Below are 17,652 nucleotides of genomic sequence, written 5' to 3' on the forward strand. Positions count from 1 at the left end.
TATAGTGTAGGGTCTTTTCCCAGCATATTCTAAGTATTTTTGACAAAATACAGAAATCATCCTGTCGTATTCATTCTCTTCCTCCTCACTCTTGCCCTAATCCAGCAAAGCACTGAAGCACAGGCTTCAGATTAAGCCTAGGAACCATCCCATTGAACTCACATAATTAAAGTTAAACAGCTCTTTCCTGATAAGAACATAAGAACGGCCATACTGGATCAGACCACAGGTCCATCTAGCCCAGTATCCATCTTCTGACAGTGACCAGTGCTGGATGCTTCAGAGGGAGTGGCCAAAACACGGCAACTATCTAGTGATCCATCCCCTGTCGACCAGTCCCAGCTTCTGGAAGTCAGAGGTTTAGAGACTCACAGAACATAGGGTTGCATCCCTGACCATCTTGGCTAATAGCCATTGATGGACCTATCTTCCTTTCACAAGCTATCCCGACACTGTTCTTTTCTGTTAGGTACATGTGGCAGAGCGAGCTTTATTTACATTCTAGTCTATGAAATGCTGGCTGATGAGTGAGTGAGTAGGAAGGGATATTTTAGTAGTAAAGTACTGCTAAAATACTCAAGGTTTTCATATTTTACTTGTCCCACTGAACGTCACATCACATCAGGAACTGCATTCTTTCTCCATCTATTTTTCAAGTCATTAGAAATAAACAAGACTGTTTTTCCATAATACCTCAGTTCCCACCGCTCCCAATCAAATTCACAGAACAGAATCCCAAAGGAAGAGAGAGAATCAGAAATGAAAGCTGTTGCCCAGCAGTTTAATCACACGTCCTGAAAGAAGCTATTTAACACTGAACAGATGTTCTTAGAATTTTGAAAGACAGCCTCAGAGGAAGGATTGGAGAGAGTATCATGTATTTGGCAAATGAGAATAACCATTTCTTCTTCGAGTGATGTTCCCTATATGAATTCCAGTCATCGCTGAGTATGTCAGCGGAGGGGATGGAGGGTGGGTACTGGAATATTAATAGGGATCACATATCTCGAAGAACCTCCAGTTACAGGTAAGCAACCTCCTCTTATAAAAGGTAACATTTAGTGGAATTTAAATTAATAAAACAATAACATTTGAAGGTATGTTGCTCTCTAATAATGGCAATTTCTCACATGTGTGCTTCTTTGTGCCTCATGCTGAAGGATCAATAAAACAATAACATTTGAAAGTATGTTGCTTCTTTGTGCCTCATGCTGAAGGATCTGAGCCAGGCCATAATTAGAGTAGAATTCATGTGCCCTTGAGCAATATTGCTTCAAACAAAATGGCAGGTTTTGTTCATTATTGTTTCCCCTTTGTACAATAAGGGTTAACTTTTTACTTCCAATTTTCAGTCTATAGAAGATGTAAACAATTCTAAAGTCAGTCGAACTGACTCTATCTCCATTGAAACCAAGAGAATTGATGGCACAAAATTTCGCCTTTCTCCAGATGATGATGAAGATGAAGGCATTGAGGAGGAGGAAGAGGAGAGTTGGGGTAAATACTGAATTACAATATGAAGTATGAGTAAAAGTTGACAATAACTCTGTACTGTGTGTAAAAGGAGACTTGGAAGGTAGCTTAAAGCCCTGTGTTTAGTTAACTGCTCATGGAGACACCAAGCAGACGTTGAAGTTCTGAAGTAGTGCTCACTGATACTAATGAGACCAAAAGATAACTTGGAGTCACATTTTGTCCTTGGCTAAGCGTAGGCGATTCCTTGCAAACTAAAACTGGAAACATTCAGAACAAGGTAGATGGGATGGGGAATGGTTTGTCCCAAACTGATGCCCTCTGCACAGCCTGTCTTCCTCTCATCATGTCTGTCTCACTGCTCTGTGAAGGCTCCATCTGTGGGCGTTGGGTGGTCGATCTTCTCCCTGGTGATTTTGACCCAATGGTTGGGAACTGGTTATGTGGAGACAGGGCACATGGGAAGTGCTGCCGAAGTGAGTCCTGGCCTGCCCAACCTTTGCTCCCTGAAATCTTCCCTTCAGCTAGGCAGTCTCCACCCCAGCCATTTCCAAGGAGTTATATTTAACTGATGTGTTGCAAATAGAAATTGGTAAGAATATGCTAAGGTTATTGGTTGCTAGTATTTCATAGGATTATATAGGTTGAGAGAAGTAATCTTACCAACTTGGCATGAAGAAAGAGATTCATGGTTTCATTCCTAACAGTGTTTTGCAAATTTGCTAGACTTTCATGTTAGAGTTGCGTGAATCCGGGGCCCAGGAAATGAACAGCAACAAACTTCCTAATCTCTTTCAGTCCATGGCTTTTCACTTGTAATAAAGCTAAATATGCATGTATTGTTTTTCCTTCAGATCCTTTGTTGCCTGCACCTAGTGAAATAGAAGTCACGTGCTTAAAGACATATTTTGGGCATTCTGGTTTTAAACCGTAAGTGTGTTATCAATTATCATATAATGTGTGTGTCCAGTTCCTATCTTTTGTTTAATTTAGAATGATTTTCTATTGTTGCTTATGATAACCACCAACAGTAAGCTTAGTGTTGTAGAAGATGCACAAAAAAGGCCTAACCCCGGCCTTGAGGAGCTGTCAAAGTAAATCTCATAGTGAGGTACCTATATCAAAGCTCTTATAGAGTAGACATCCATGTTCTTGTCACTTAGCAGGCCCAGGTAATTAAGGTGTTAAACTTGAAATAACAAAGGTAATTTAGATATCTCAAGATATTTCAAACAACAAGAAATTTAAATTACTAACTCTTGTCACAGTAAACTTCATAACTGAGGTGGTTGTTTTTTCTTTTTTTATTTGTCTGTTAGACACATAGTATGGAAAAACAGAGTGCGGTAATGCACAAAGGGCAATGATAAACAGATAGCTTTACAAACAGTGCTAGTATACAGAGGATAGATTTCTAAGGCATCGTAACCGATATGCAGTATTAGTTTATATACATCATGTAACAAATTGCCTAGAATATTATGTAATAATTTAACTGTCGGTATGTAGCAACTACTTGGTAACCTAGGAGCAATAATGTGCATATTTCCGTGTTGCTGTAACTGTGTTGGTCCCAGGATATTGGATATGGGTGAGGTAATATCTTCTGTTGGACCAATAAAATGCATTCCCTCACCCACCTTGTCTCTCCAGTAATGTGTATGACTTCTGCGCACTGTAACACATCTAAAATTTATCAGTGTTAGATCATTATATGGTCTTATTTTCAATATAAATATGATAAAATAATTCTTAAAATGCCGTATGTCTTGCAATGGTCATGGAGCAAATCTTATGAAAAATTGGTTTGGGGAAAAATCAGTTTGGTAAATTCTGAGACACAATAAGGAAAATTTGGATTTTTCTCAACTTTATTTACATTTAATACCCTCTCTTCAGTTGCACACAAAAAGGACCAAAGCTGTGTTTGGCAGCAGTGTATCATTTCTCTGCCTTTTGTGGTGAAAATAATTGAGAAACCTATTTGAAGATCAGCTTTTAATAACATACTGGCATCTACTGCATTTGTAGTCTTCCATTAATCATAGAATCATAGAATATCAGGATTGGAAGAGACCTCAGGAGGTCATCTAGTCCAACCCCCTGCTCAAAGCAGGACCAACCCCAACTAATGATTGAGGCAAATACTGCTTGCCTTACTCCTACACGAAGTCCCAATATGACTTCAGTGGGACTTCTTGTAGGAGAAAAACAACCACGGTTCGGCTGTAAGTAGGGAATGGGAGAGGGAGCACACCTAGAATACGAAAAAGGTGGTTTCAAGTGTGGTTTTATTGAACTGACAGTTTTACTTTAAATTCTAATGTTACACATGTGGATGCCAGATATGTTGTATAGTAGCACAAGATACAGTTCCTTATAGGCAAATAAAAATTAATCAATATGTATTTAATTTCAAGGGTCCAGTGGAAAGTGATCTCTTCTGTTTTACAAGGCAGAAGAGATAACCTTGTTGTCATGGCAACTGGTAAGTACACACCTTACGTTAAAGGAACATATGTAAGCTGATTCTATGACTGCTTTGTAGGGAACATGATCTAAAAATGTCTTGCATGGATTTATTGAGTGTTAGGAAGTACAATAATGGGGAAAGTGAGGCGCAAAATAAGGCTTTGGGGAGGAATTAGAATTTCAGGTATTTAATACTTCTGTCATTAGAGGTATGTTTTCTTTTTAAGGATATGGGAAGAGCTTGTGCTTCCAGTTCCCACCCATTTACACAGGAGGTACAGGAATAGTCATCTCTCCTCTTATTTCTTTGATGGAGGACCAAGTGCTGCAGCTTGAGTAAGTAATATAACAGTAGCAGGCAGCTGCCATGTACCTACAGAAGCCGACAGATGCTGCATCTGCCATTTGTTGGTGTGAAAGGCTGCATCTTTGACACTCGCTTTTAGGCCCATCTCGTCTGACCCCCCTGAATAGCGCAGGCCAGAAAACCTTGCCCAGTGATTCCAGCATCCAGCCCAATAAAATCTAGTTGAGCTAGAGCAGATCTTTAAGAAGGAGACGTCCAATCGTGATTTAAAGACGTCAAGTGATGTAGACTCCAACACATCCTACTTGCCTTCGCTCTCTCCATTTCACCCTTGGGAATACAGAGCAGTGTTGTTGCACCCATCTCTGTTCCCTCCTGCCACCTGTGGCCGTCAGAACCCACCAGTGTCTTCTCCGCTAGTGAATAATTGGAGAATGTCTTGTAAATAATACATCGTTAACATTAAAGATTAGCAAAAAGAATGAGGAGGACTTGTGGCACCTTAGAGATGAACAAATTTATTTGGGCGTAAGCTTTTGTGGGCTAAAACCCACTTCATCGGATGCATGCAGTAGAAAATACAGTAGGAAGATATATACACACACACATACAGAGAACATGAAAAAATGGGTGTTGCCATACCAACTGTAACAAGACTAATCAATTAAGGTGGGCTATTATCAGCAGGAGAAAAAAAATGTTTGTAGTGATAATCAGGATGGCTCATTTCAGACAGTTGACAAGAAGGTGTGAGTAACAGTAGGGGGAAAATTAGCATGGGGAAATAGTTTTTAGTTTGTGTAATGACTCAGATTAGGTTATAGTTAGTTTAGCAGCAGTTCTGCTCATTTGGCAGCTTCTGGTCCCCCTTTTTTTGTCCAGTGAGTCTTTTTCCTCAGATGTTCCCACCTTCCTGCCTTTATGGCGGATGCTAAGCCCTTGGGGTTCAAACTCTGTCATTCTGGTCATGGGCTGATGCCCTGGATTGATGGCCACCTCAGATGCCATTTGTGCTTGAGGGGATCTCATGAACCCTCTTGCTGTTCAGTCCTCAGCTCCTGTTTTACTAGGACCAGAAATTCAAGGGAATCTCTCTTAAAATGGCTCCTGCTAGACCAGTGCACAAGGGATACCTCAGAACCTGAAAGGTCTTCTCTGGACTTTAAGCAATGATGCCTGAGCCAGAAGTTGTTAGAAGCTGAAGCTGGACAAATTCAGGCTACAATTAAAACACAGGTTTTTTAGCCAGGAGGGTAATTAGCCACTGGGACAACTTACGTAGGATGTGGTGGCTTCTCCATCGCTTGAAGTCTTTAAATCAAGAAGTAATGTCTTTCTAAAAGTTTTATAGGCCTCGTGTGAAAATCACTGGGTGAAATTTTCTGGCCTGTGCTATGGACGAGGTCAGGCTCAATGATCACAATAGTCCATTCTACCTTTAAATTCATTTAATATTAATGTTGAATTTTCTGGATTTATATTGCTGCTTTTTTTTTAAATCTAACTACAATACACCTGCCATTATTTCTCCTAAATTACCGAGATATACTCTCAAGGAGAATTACACTGGCTCAGTGTCTTCCATCCTGTGCAAACCAGACAGGGAAAATGCCTTTACCAAAGATGGAATTTTTGTATTAAGAACTTTCCTTATATTGGCTGTTTTGCACTGCAAACTATGGTATCATGTAGATGAATGGCTATGATGTAGGTGAGTGGCTCGACAAACTAATCTTGCTGCCCACAAGCACCTGGGGACAAATACTGGCCAGATTATGTTTATGTGTATCTAACCTGTTATCTAGACATTATATTGCTCCGATCAATGTAATCTGAGTGCCTGTTTATTCATCACCTGCCCACTGGCTCATTAATTTTGGGCGCTGAAGAGATTTGATCTCTGCAGTCTCAGACACCCACTAATTCAGCTGTCAGTTTGGATGAGATCCATGTTCCAATGCTGGAACAAATGGATAATTTAAAAAGCAATAAATCACCAGGCCCAGGTGGTGTCCATCCAAGAGTTCTGAAAGATCTCAACTATGAAGGGGCTGAGCTGGTAACAAAAATATTGAATTGCTCATTAAAAACAGCTACTTTACTGCATGGTAGCAAGTTTTGTACCTATATATTTTAAAAGGATCTAGAGGTGATCCAAGGAATTATAGACCAATGAGCCTTATATTTGCATCTGATATATTGGCTGACACAATAATTAAATAGAATAGTAAAACACCTGGAAGATCATGGTACGGTAGGGTCTAACCAGCATGGTTTCTGCAAAGGAGAATTAAGTCTCATTAATCTGTTAGAATTCTCTGAATAGATCTGTAAAGTAGAGGTAAATGAGAGCTGGTTGACATGTATTTAGACTTTCAAAAGGCCTTTGATAAGATCCTTCACAAGAGGCTAGTTATGGGGTGGGAGGCAAAACACTGTCATAGATCCTAAACTGGCTAAGAGACAAGAAACAAATTCACATGAATAAACCATATCTTGCTTGTGCTTTCTTCATACAGAATGTCAGGCATTGCAGCTTGCTTGCTTGGATCAGCTCAGTCAAAAAATGTGATAGGGGACATTAAAGCGTAAGTTTCACTACTTTTTAATCTCTCAACTGTCAGGTCCTGAATACAGATACTTAAATTGCTGGAAAGAATTTAAAAGAATTTAGCAAAATTAGCTAAAGTCGTGCTTGTGTTAATGAGCAGTGAAATAAGTATGAACTTTTCTTCAAGTGTTGATTTGTGGTGTGGTCCTTTTGGTCAGCAGAGTCTGTTGGGCCCTTTGCCTCCAATGGGAGGGCATGTGGGAAAGTGACCACGACTCTTACTGCCTGTGGCAGTGAGTTGGAAGGCAATTGTATTTCCCCTATTTCCTGTGCTGTTTTTTCTGTCAGACTTTGCCCCTAGCTCTTACTGGTTAGGATAGATCATTACTCAGTTAGCGTTAGATAGTTTTCTCTGCTTTATTGGCAGACTTTAGTTTCCTTTATTGCTGGCTGTCCCTGTGGCTCTGATCAAATTTTTCCTCCTCATGGCTGAGGCAAAGGCCTCAGGGTTTAAACCCGACCCCTCGTGTGATGAATCAGTGACTGTTCGGGATGGACTCACAAGGTGAAGGCCCTGTCCTCAATAGAAGCTCGGGTTACCAATCCGTCTCTGCCAGGACTTGATGTACTAGAGCAGCTGCTTGAAGTGCCATCTCGTGGAGTGTTCTGATGGGTAGTATTGGATTCTGAGCAGCAGCAGCTCTCCCCTAGATGTGGGTTGTAGTCTGTGCCTGTGCTGAGACAAAATCCTTTAGTGCCTGGTGAGCAGGGAATTCTACCCTGTGGTCCTGAGTCTCTGATACCAAAAGCAGGGAAGCTCATGGAAGTTACTTCCAGTCCCCAAGACTTCATCAACCACTTCAGCTCTGCTGAAGCCAGCTCCCTTGCTGTCATGGTAGGCATGAGTGCCATTCAAAGGGAGGAGAGTGGCACTGGTCCTCCCCCTTGGAACCAGGGTGGGAGAAAAAGAGGAACTGTCAGCCCTGCGGCTCCCCTGACACAAAGTCTGAGTCTGACCGCGCTGCGTCAGCCCGTGCTGCTGTGTCAGCCTGGCTGCCCCCGTGCCCATCTGGGAGCTGTCCACCCCAAAGGTGGCACTGGCTTTCTCAAGGAAAAGACATTTCAGGGTTTCCGTGCCAAAGAAACATTGCTCATCTTCAGTGAGTGTAATGTGACCCCACAACCCTGGAATCCTCTCCAGACACACATCAACCTTGGGTCTGTGCTTGGCATGGTGAGCCCTCCCAACCTCACTGGGAGCCATGCCATGACCAGGTCACCACACAGAAGGCCCTGGTCTCCTGCTCTAATAAGGTCCATGAACCTATGGGCTCCCATTGAGCTGGAGAACCCGGGAGAGCAAGAACAATTAATCTGGCCTTCAGGGCTTCTCTCCTCAAGCTGAAAGACCTTGCTCTCCAAGTCCTGGCAGACAGCGCCACAGACGCTCTGGCAGTTGTGCCTCCCTGTGGCAGGGAAGGGGTTGCTCAGCCCCGGCACCCCCGGGATGACACACACCTAGTCCAGTCAGCATGTAGGAATTGTGTGAGGATACAACGTGCTCAGTGAGATCAGACCCTTTGGAGAGTGATGCTGCCAGTTTCTCACCTCTGCTGAGGGGCAGAGATTTCTTCTGAGATTTTCAGAAGCTCATAACTTGACCAAACTTGGGGAGACTTTCATGGGGATGGCAAAAGGCATATCTGACACTGGAGTGACGACATCCCCCGCACCAAATTTCTGGTCCCTGCTCCAAAGTGTGGAGATGCTTGAGGTTCAATTAAAATAGTTGTTTTTTTTTTGTAGCATGGGCAAAACATTGTAATTTTTTCTGACCTCCTTCTCAGAAGTGGTTGAACTGTTTTAACTAAACCATTCCAGAAAATTCAGCCTGAGGCAGACAACTGCCATGGGAAAACTTCAGACTGAATAGTTAAAGCTTGGCAAAGTGATAACCAACTGAAAACAGGGCCTAAAGTTGGAGAGTGTTAGGCAAATTTAAGTTTATGCATTGCTTCCAGCACAGCCTATGACTGACTTTTTTCCTTTGTCTTTCAGTCTATTTCCCTTTCAGTGTTACTGTTCTGTTTTATTTAATATTTGATCTTCTCTTCTCTTCCCCTTTGGAGTCCTTAAATCAATTTTGGACATCTCTTTCTACCTCTTTAGCTCAGCCACCGGTTATTGGGCTGAATGCAGGAATTTCTGAGTGAGATTTCTGGCCTGGGGTATGCAGGAGGTCAGACTAGATGGTCATAATAGCTCCTTCTGGCCTTAAAAATCTAAGAAATTCCTTTCCTCTTTCTCTTCCTGCCTTCCCTCCTTTGTTTCCATTCTCTCTACCCTCTCTCTGCATCATTCGTTTCCTCTCATGTTCCCTGTTCACAACTTCTCTGTATTGTTCCCACCTTCATCTTATCCGCTGTACTCTTTCATTTCAGTTGGATGAATTGTTTTGGATTTCTTTCAGCTGCTGCATATGACAATGTATTTTCCCAATTTTGTAGGGGCCACTATAGAGTTGTGTATATAACTCCAGAGTTCTGCTCGGGGAACTTATCATTACTTCGGGAACTTGACGAAACCATTGGTATGTTGTGGTAGGATAATTTTGGGAGCTGTGGGGAATTTACTCCTGGGGGAATTCTGTGCCACTGTGCAATGCAGAATCTGCACAGAATTACTGTTCCCTGCAGAATTTTATTTTTTCATGCAGAATTTGTGGTTTCCATCAAAATGCTTCCTGTCGATGAAAATCACAAATTCCAGCTCTGCACACAGTGGGGCTCCCACTGTCAGCCCTGCACATGGCTGAGCTCCCGTTGACAGCCCGAGCCTCACCAGGTGTGGGGTTGACAGCAGGAGCCCTAGCCACCTGGAGCTGACAGTCCGAGCCACACTTGCCCTGCATGGGGCTGACAGATGGAGCAGCATTTTGCAGAATTTTAAAATATTGTGAGTAGAATTTTTAATTTTTTGGCGCAGAATTCCTCTAGGAATAGGAATTGGGTTACGTTGCTTTTATTCAAAGGTCCTACCAGTGATGTGTGTTAATATTTTTTTTCTCTGTATTTGTTTAATACCCTGTTTTGAGAATTTCTCAGCACTGTTTCTCAACACTAACAGCAAGTTCAGAGTCCATTATGGCAATCCCGACTGATTGGTGTCAGCAGACTCTGTTACAATAACATTAAGATAATTACTAGATATAGATATAGAGCGCGCATAATGTTCGTTCTGCATGAAAAACCAGCTACTAAGAACTGGTATAATAGAAGGATCAGTGTAGGCTCTTCAGTATCGGTGTTGGAACATGCACTCAGTGTTCTCAGAAGTATCTTCAAGAAATTAAAAATAATAAGCATATATTAGCATTCTAATTTTTCAGAATATTACACTTGATAAATGCATGCACTACAAATATTGTGTCTAATAAACTATTTTTCTTACTAAACACAGTAAAGCCACTAATGCCCCAAGTGACCATCAGGACAACGCAAAATAATTCCAACTTCAAACAATCTTTGTGATTTCCCCAATTTAGTGCCCAGTGCAGTGAGATGGGAACAGCTTCTTGAACTCCATTGGAGTCAATAGGATTTGAGTGTGCTTGGTACCTCCAGGACACGGCCCTTAAATTGCAGAGTCCTTTATATAAACAGGCTGATAAAAGCACTGGTTGCAGAGACAAAGTGATCGTTCAAACCATAATATGTGATGCATGTGTTAGTATGAAGAGTTGCTTTAGAAGTTCCTCTCCCATCAGATTTACCTATACTCATGTTACCTCTTAAGAGGATTGGAGCAATCCTGGGAATTTCAGGCCTTATTTCAGTACCAAGGAAACAAAATTGATAGTAGCTATAAACACCTCGATGAATATTAGCAAACTGGCCTGAAGTCTTTGTTGGCACCAAAGGAGAGAGGAAGCATGCCTTGTTGTCTAGAAGTGGGGAGCTGATGTGACACACATCTTATGAGCGATGGACTTGAAGGCCAGGGACATGGTGAAGGGAAAAGTGGAGCAGAGGAGGAAGATCTGCGAAATCTCTCATGGCTTCGTATGAAAAAGGTCAATGTGGAAAAGGATTTCCACTGGTCATTATGTTAGAAGCCATTTTAGAAACACACACAAACTAAAAAGAAAAGGAGTACTTGTGGCACCTTAGAGACTAACCAATTTATTTGAGCATGAGCTTTCGTGAGCTACAGCTCAGGTCTTCTGCAGTTTCCACGGTATGCATCCGATGAAGTGAGCTGTAGCTCACGAAAGCTCATGCTCAAATAAATTGGTTAGTCTCTAAGGTGCCACAAGTACTCCTTTTCTTTTTGCGAATACAGACTAACACGGCTGTTACTCTGAAACACACAAACTAATTATACCTTTCCCTGGAATTACCAGGGCTCCCGTCTGCCTTGTAGCCAAGGGCTGATCAGACTTCACTGTAAAGTTTAACTTCAGTAAATGAGGTTTTTATTTTCTAGAACATTTTGTGTCCTTTCCTAAATCAGTGTCATATAACTTATGTGTTCATTTGTTGTGTTTTTTTTTTTCCCCAACCCCAGGTATTACGCTGATAGCAGTCGATGAGGCTCATTGTATTTCAGAGTGGGGGCATGACTTCAGAAATTCATTTAGGACTTTGGGTTCCTTAAAGAAAGCGCTCCCTTCGGTGAGGCTCCAGGGTATAGCTCATTTGTAAATGAGATAAAAAAGGATGGTGTAAATTATGTTTAAAAGTAAATTTTTCTAGTAGGTTTGTGATTTTTTTTTTCTGACATTGCTCTTCTTTAGACATGCTTGAAGCACTGAGAAATTTGAATAAAACTAGAATGCACACCAGATACACTGTGTGCCCTGAAATACTCCTGTGCCATGTAAATTAAGGTGGCTACTTTTCAAGCCTTCATAGTGATGAAATATGCTTTCAGATGTATGCACCTGCATGTCCTATTTCAGTTCAAAGGAGATGGAAGTGTGTGTGTGCATCTGATGGAAGAACTTGATTTATAATGTATTCTCATTTATATTAATGCAGTGAATGGCTGTCAATATGCAGACCCTTAGTGATGTTTTTGTAGCCTTTTTGGAAAAGGACACATTTTAGTCATGGGGAAAATATTGGTCTGTGTGTAGGTACTTATACTTGGGCTCCCACCATTCAAGCAGGATTAGTTTTTTTTCACTCAGGTGCTAGTCTTAAAACATCTTATTCATTATGGTACCATACTTTCAAATTTGTGTATGCTGGAGTTGTGGGTACTGCTTTTGAAAATTAGGCCCTTTGTTTAGGTGATAAAACACAGACAAAGCACCAAAATTTTTCAAAAATAGGAGCCTCAATGTAGGTGGCTAAATATGGATTCAGGAGCCTAAGGGTGGGATTTTGAAAACCACCCCACTGACTTAGAAGCACAGATCTCATTGACTTTTGGTCACATAGGCATCTTTGAAAATCCTAACCATAGGTGGCTGAAATATGGACGTAAGAGCCTAACTTTTGGCTCCTGTTTCTGAAGATCTTGTCCTAAGGTACCTAACTTTAGGCACCCATATTTGAAATTGTGTGTAATCCTGTTGAAGAAACTGTAAAGGTAATTGTCCAAATGCAGTTTGAAAAAATATATGTTTAAATACAGTTTCTATTTCTCCCATGTAGACAGGTGAATGCCCGTTTGTTTTTATGGAAGGATCGCTAAAATATATTTCTTTGTGACACTAAAAAGTTCTGGGAAGTATAATATTGTCTCTATTCTTCAGAAGCATCAAATTTTCCAGGGACTATACGCAGATCAGGATATCTAGTCTCTTCCCATTTTTTCCCTTAACTTTGAATCACAATTTCAAAAAAAAAAAAAAAAAGCAAGAATGACGGGTCTCAGATTTTGTTTTTTTTCCTTTCATCATTTCTCTCTGCTTTTTGTTTCAGGTTCCTATTGTTGCTTTAACTGCAACAGCGAGCCCTTCAGTTAGAGAAGACATAGTGCGTTGTCTAAACCTAAAGAATCCTCAGGTCACATGTACTAGTTTTGACCGACCTAACCTATACTTAGAAGTTGGACGAAAATCTGGACAAATCCTTCGGGATTTAAAACCGTTCCTTATTAAAAAGGAAAGGTGAGGCTTTAATGGTTGCTTGTTCTATCAGCTGCTGCTTTTGTATCTCAGATATTCTCAAACGTGTGCCAGACTAGGGGTCAAAACCAAGAATAACAAAGTGGACTTGGACTGGTCTAGAGGCTAGGTTCTCTTCCTGGCTCTGCTGCTGAATTGCTGAGTGATCTTGGGCAAATCATTTCGGGTCTCTAGCTCTCTTCCCCTCCCACCATTTGTGCTGTCTATTTTATAAGTTCTTCAGGGCTTGGATAGTCTCTCGCTGTGTTTGTACAGTGCCCAGCACACAGGAGCACTAATCTTGGCATTCGTGCAATGCAAATGCTAATATTTAGCTGTAGAATGGATTACTTTCTAAACCATATTATGTGAAAAATAAGACTAGGATTATGCACAAATTCAAATTCAAGGTGATGATTTTGATTTCTAGCGTTACGTTTTCATTTGCCTGGCTGCAAATGCAAAATCCCAAATGTGTTTCCTTACAGGTAGGCTGGCACAGACGGTCTCTTCCTTTTTGTTATTGACTTACGGATACACAAACGCCAAAATGAAAGCCTGATATGTATGTAGGGTGAGCAGGAGAAGGTTGGGTTTTGGTGGCAGTCTCTGTAGTTCCTGATGGGTCACTACCGTTGTGTTGTGATTCCATTCATATGGGCAACATATAGCTCTGTATTTGTGTCTGCTATTTCTGTTTGTTTATTGTACTTTTATTTTCAGGGGAGGGTTCGGTTTTGTTTACAAGGGCAGCATGGCTGGAAAGTAGGGAAACAATGTGAGAGCTGTTGATCTGACAAGATGTGGGGTGAAGGGTGGCAGGCTGAGTGGGTTGGAATGAGAATGTGTGCAGTGAGGGGAAAGAGAAGGGTGCAAGGCTGGGCAGTTTGGAGCGAGGGGTTGTGGGCAGGAGGAGGGGGGTGCCAGGCTGGGCGGGTTGGAGCAAGGATGTGTAGAAGGGGACTGGGGGGGCGGGGAGTGTGCCTGGCGTAGAGAAGGGGAGTGAGTTGAGAGAGGTGGGCCACAGGCTGCCTGCCAGTGGGGAAAGATTTTCACAAGTTTTTGGCTCTTTTTAAAAATGCTTAGCACCCTCAGTCCCAGCAAGTGTATCTGAAAATAGTACTGTGATTCGCACAAAACGTGCACTAGAGAGAACATCACTCGGGAGAGTTGTAATGTGGCAGCAATATATGATATTGGTAAACCTTTAGAATTTTTCAGGTAACAAATACTATAGAAATGGAAGAGATCTTATCTTCTCTGAACTGCTTTGTGTCCGACAAGATCCTTACTCTGGCTAAGAATCCAGGAAGAGATCCTTAGCTGGTGTTAATTGTCATAGCTGTATGGAAGTCGATGGAGTGATGGCGGTTTGAATCAGCTAGATATCTGCCCCCTAGAGAGAACATCTTAAAAATAAATGAGAAGACTAATGCAGACTTTGAAGCTGCTAATGCCCAAGATAATGAAGACTTGCTGCAAAATCTGCAGCCCGGCAGCCCTTAGTCTGCTGATTCAGATGTTGAATGTGTGGTTCACAAGAGGCTTGTGAATTTATTATATTATTATTTTCCTTAGCTCTACATATGAGTTTGAAGGACCCACTATCGTTTATTGCCCTTCAAGGAAGACCACTGAACAAGTAGCTGCTGAGCTGATGAAATTAAACTTGTCCTGTGGCACATACCATGCTGGCATGGGAATCAAAGCAAGGAAAGATGTTCATCACAAGTTCATGAGAGATGAAATTCAGGTATAAACTCGTACCACAGGACAATGTTCTGTAGGAAATGGGTTAGTTATTTCTTTGACATGTACAGAGTGAGAGAATTTTGAAATATCAGTCTCTTTTTCAAATTTACTTTTACCTTTGACATTATGGGCAAGGAAACTATCCCTTGGATTCCACAGTCTATCCACAGTGACATAATTTCTGACCTTCATGTTAACCTCATTTACTTTATAAAGATCTTAAACATACACGTCATCCTCAGTCTTTCCTGGCTGTACAGTCTACAGTGTATAATTAGGAGTGACTTTTCTCACTGCTAATGTGCAGTCATTCTGTCACATAGATCACAATAATGTCGCAGGAAATGAAGAGTACCCCATACCACTATTTTATAACATTCTACTTTTGGGCTGCTTGGTGGGTAAATTGTGTATTTTTAAATGGCCCATACTAAGCTCCTCTGTGTACACTTAGCCTCATTCACATATATTCTTTCTCTTGTCTTTCTGGGAAAAAGCCAAGGCAGGAGATGCATTTCTATCCATTATCCTATTTTGAAAATTAATATTATATCTTCAGGTTTTGACTAGTCCCTGAAGTGGAATATTATTTTGCTTAAATGCCATGTATTTCTGCAACAGTAAGATCTTCATGTTGCCATGGGAAATCATTAGGAGGCTGTAGAAAATTTCTCTTGCATTGTTCTGGGTTAATGAATGGAACTTCTGTGATTTATTGTGATTGTGTGCTGTTACAATTGAGCCTACAACTTTACCCGAATTGAGCTCAACTGTAAAAAGTATGTAAAATTCATAAGATGTTACAATAACCTATAATAACAAATGTTGAGAGAGAAAAAAGTATAAAAAGGAGACAGAATAACTGAATTGGTCATTTTTATTACATCTCTGATCTGAAAGAGCTTTGCAAACATGTATTTATTACTCCTGGGGGAATTCTGTGCCACTGCGTGTGTGCAGAATTCATGTCCCCTGCAGATTTCTTTGCTTCCCCGCAGAAAAATGACTTTCTGACAAAGAAGCAAAGGGAAGCTGCAAGAGCAGTCACGCACCACTCCCTAGCAGCGCAGGTACATCGTTTCAGGTATCCAGAGCAGCCAGCAGAGAGGTAAATCACCGCGGGGTTGTGGACGCCCCATCCAGTGGCTCCTACTCTGAGCTGAGATCAGCGGTTAGTCCCAGCTGGGCTGGAGGCAGGAGAGGACGGGACACTCTCTTCCCCTGCAACACCTGGCTGGGGCTGTCAGACCCACCCCCAGAAATCTCCCCCAGTTGCAGGAAGATCAGCATCCTCCCCTGCTTCCTCCCCCCATTGCTCCTCAGCTGTGGTGGGAGGAATCACTGTATGGGGAGCCGTTCCCACATACCTCCCATACCCAGACATCCCTGCTCAGCCTCACCCACTACATCTAGAACTCCCCTAGCCCTCCAAACCCGAACTCTACCCCCATTGAACCTCAACCCCTGTATCTGGAGCTGCCTTGCACCCAGACCCCCTGCTTCTGGACCCTCCACCCAGACCACCCCCAACTGAGCCTGTTGCACTCAAACCCCCACCCTGATGCCCGTCCTCTGCACCACCCTGAGCCCCCATATCCAGACCCCCACGCCGCTGACCGCCAACTAGCTGCACCCAGACCACCACCCCACCAAGCCCCACTCCTCCAGCACCCTCCGCTGAGACCCCCACATCCAGACCCCACTGCTGAGCCCCAACCACCTTCACCTGGAAGCCCCTGCAGAGTCCCATTGCCCTGCACCTGAAACCCCCCCAACGAGCCTGTGTGCATCCAGATCCCCCCACACCTAGGCCCTGCATTGAGCTGCCTGCACCCAGGTTATCCCACACAAAATCCTCTCACCCCACACCTGAATCCCTCCACACTGAGCCCCTCCACACTTGGATCCAGCCTGGTTGAGCCTGCTTGCCCACACCTGGCACAGAGAGGCAGGGCCCCAGGACTTATGCTGTCAGGTCAGGTGTCAGGTGCAGCCTCACCGCTGAGTCCATGTCCTGGGGGTGGGGAGGCTGTAGGGTGATCTCCCACCTTCGTGAAGCCAGTGGCCTGTGCTCCCCACTGCCATGCTGGAGCCTCTGCATTTATTTATTGACAAATAAAACTTGCAGAATTTTAAAATATTGTGCACCGAATTTTTAATTTTTTGGCACAGAATGCGCTCAGGAGTAAAAATTTGTATATCCATATTATATATGGATAATCTCAATCTCCAAAAGTACAGTGACTTGTTCTGTTGGTGGTTGAACCCAGTGTTCCTAACTTCTCATCCGCTGCTCTAAGCATCTCTGTTGACTCATTATGACTGTGATTAATGATGTGCTTATGCTGCTACCAATACATGACTCCTTACTGACAGCAGTATAGAAGCTGAGTGTGATTTGCAGCTACTAAACTTCAGGCTGAATTTGAATCCATGGCACAAAAGTCATTACACACTGTGTGGACATTAATAAAGGTTTAGACACATGTTTAACTTAGCTGTAAAAGTATATGTTATGATTATTTCCCAGTGCATTGTGGCTACCGTGGCCTTTGGAATGGGTATCAATAAAGCAGACATCCGGAGAGTTATTCATTATGGTGCCCCTAAGGAAATGGAATCCTACTACCAAGAAATTGGAAGGGCTGGCCGTGATGGGCTTCCCGCTTCTTGTTACGTATTTTGGACTGCAGCTGATATGACTTTTAACAGGTATACTATTGGGAACAGCCTGGGGTCATAGGAAACTTTGTCATTCTGTAGCCAGAATTTACTATCATGAATGAGCAGAAGGGGGCGGGTTTAAAATGTTTGCCAGTAGTGAAGATACTCTGTTGTTTTGCTATATGGTGTCTTCACTTAATTATATGTGAAAACACTCATTATGCAATGATATCCTCCAGGAACACAGTGTGCAACCAGCAGTCCTCTGCTTCGTCCCACCCAGCTTCCTGAGAGGGTCCATGATGTGAAGGCAGGTAG

The 17,652-nt window shown here is 42.4% G+C and overlaps 1 protein-coding gene across 6 annotated transcripts in view; it reads left to right on the forward strand.

The window, feature by feature from the left end:
• Nucleotides 1-17,652, forward strand: part of WRN (WRN RecQ like helicase) — a 111,843-nt gene that overhangs the window by 53,401 nt on the left and 40,790 nt on the right. For all 6 annotated transcript variants that reach the window (XM_073340321.2, XM_073340325.2, XM_073340320.2 and 3 more), the window contains exons 11-20: nucleotides 1,353-1,497; nucleotides 2,328-2,403; nucleotides 3,894-3,961; nucleotides 4,173-4,281; nucleotides 6,772-6,840; nucleotides 9,311-9,393; nucleotides 11,370-11,476; nucleotides 12,734-12,921; nucleotides 14,497-14,671; nucleotides 17,201-17,382. In XM_073340321.2, the coding sequence (XP_073196422.2) occupies nucleotides 1,353-1,497; nucleotides 2,328-2,403; nucleotides 3,894-3,961; nucleotides 4,173-4,281; nucleotides 6,772-6,840; nucleotides 9,311-9,393; nucleotides 11,370-11,476; nucleotides 12,734-12,921; nucleotides 14,497-14,671; nucleotides 17,201-17,382 (1,202 nt within the window). The remainder of the gene's footprint in view (nucleotides 1-1,352; nucleotides 1,498-2,327; nucleotides 2,404-3,893; nucleotides 3,962-4,172; nucleotides 4,282-6,771; nucleotides 6,841-9,310; nucleotides 9,394-11,369; nucleotides 11,477-12,733; nucleotides 12,922-14,496; nucleotides 14,672-17,200; nucleotides 17,383-17,652) is intronic.

The sequence above is a fragment of the Lepidochelys kempii genome, chromosome 4 (genome assembly GCF_965140285.1).
Source record: "Lepidochelys kempii isolate rLepKem1 chromosome 4, rLepKem1.hap1, whole genome shotgun sequence".
Taxonomy (NCBI): Eukaryota; Metazoa; Chordata; order Testudines; family Cheloniidae; genus Lepidochelys; species Lepidochelys kempii.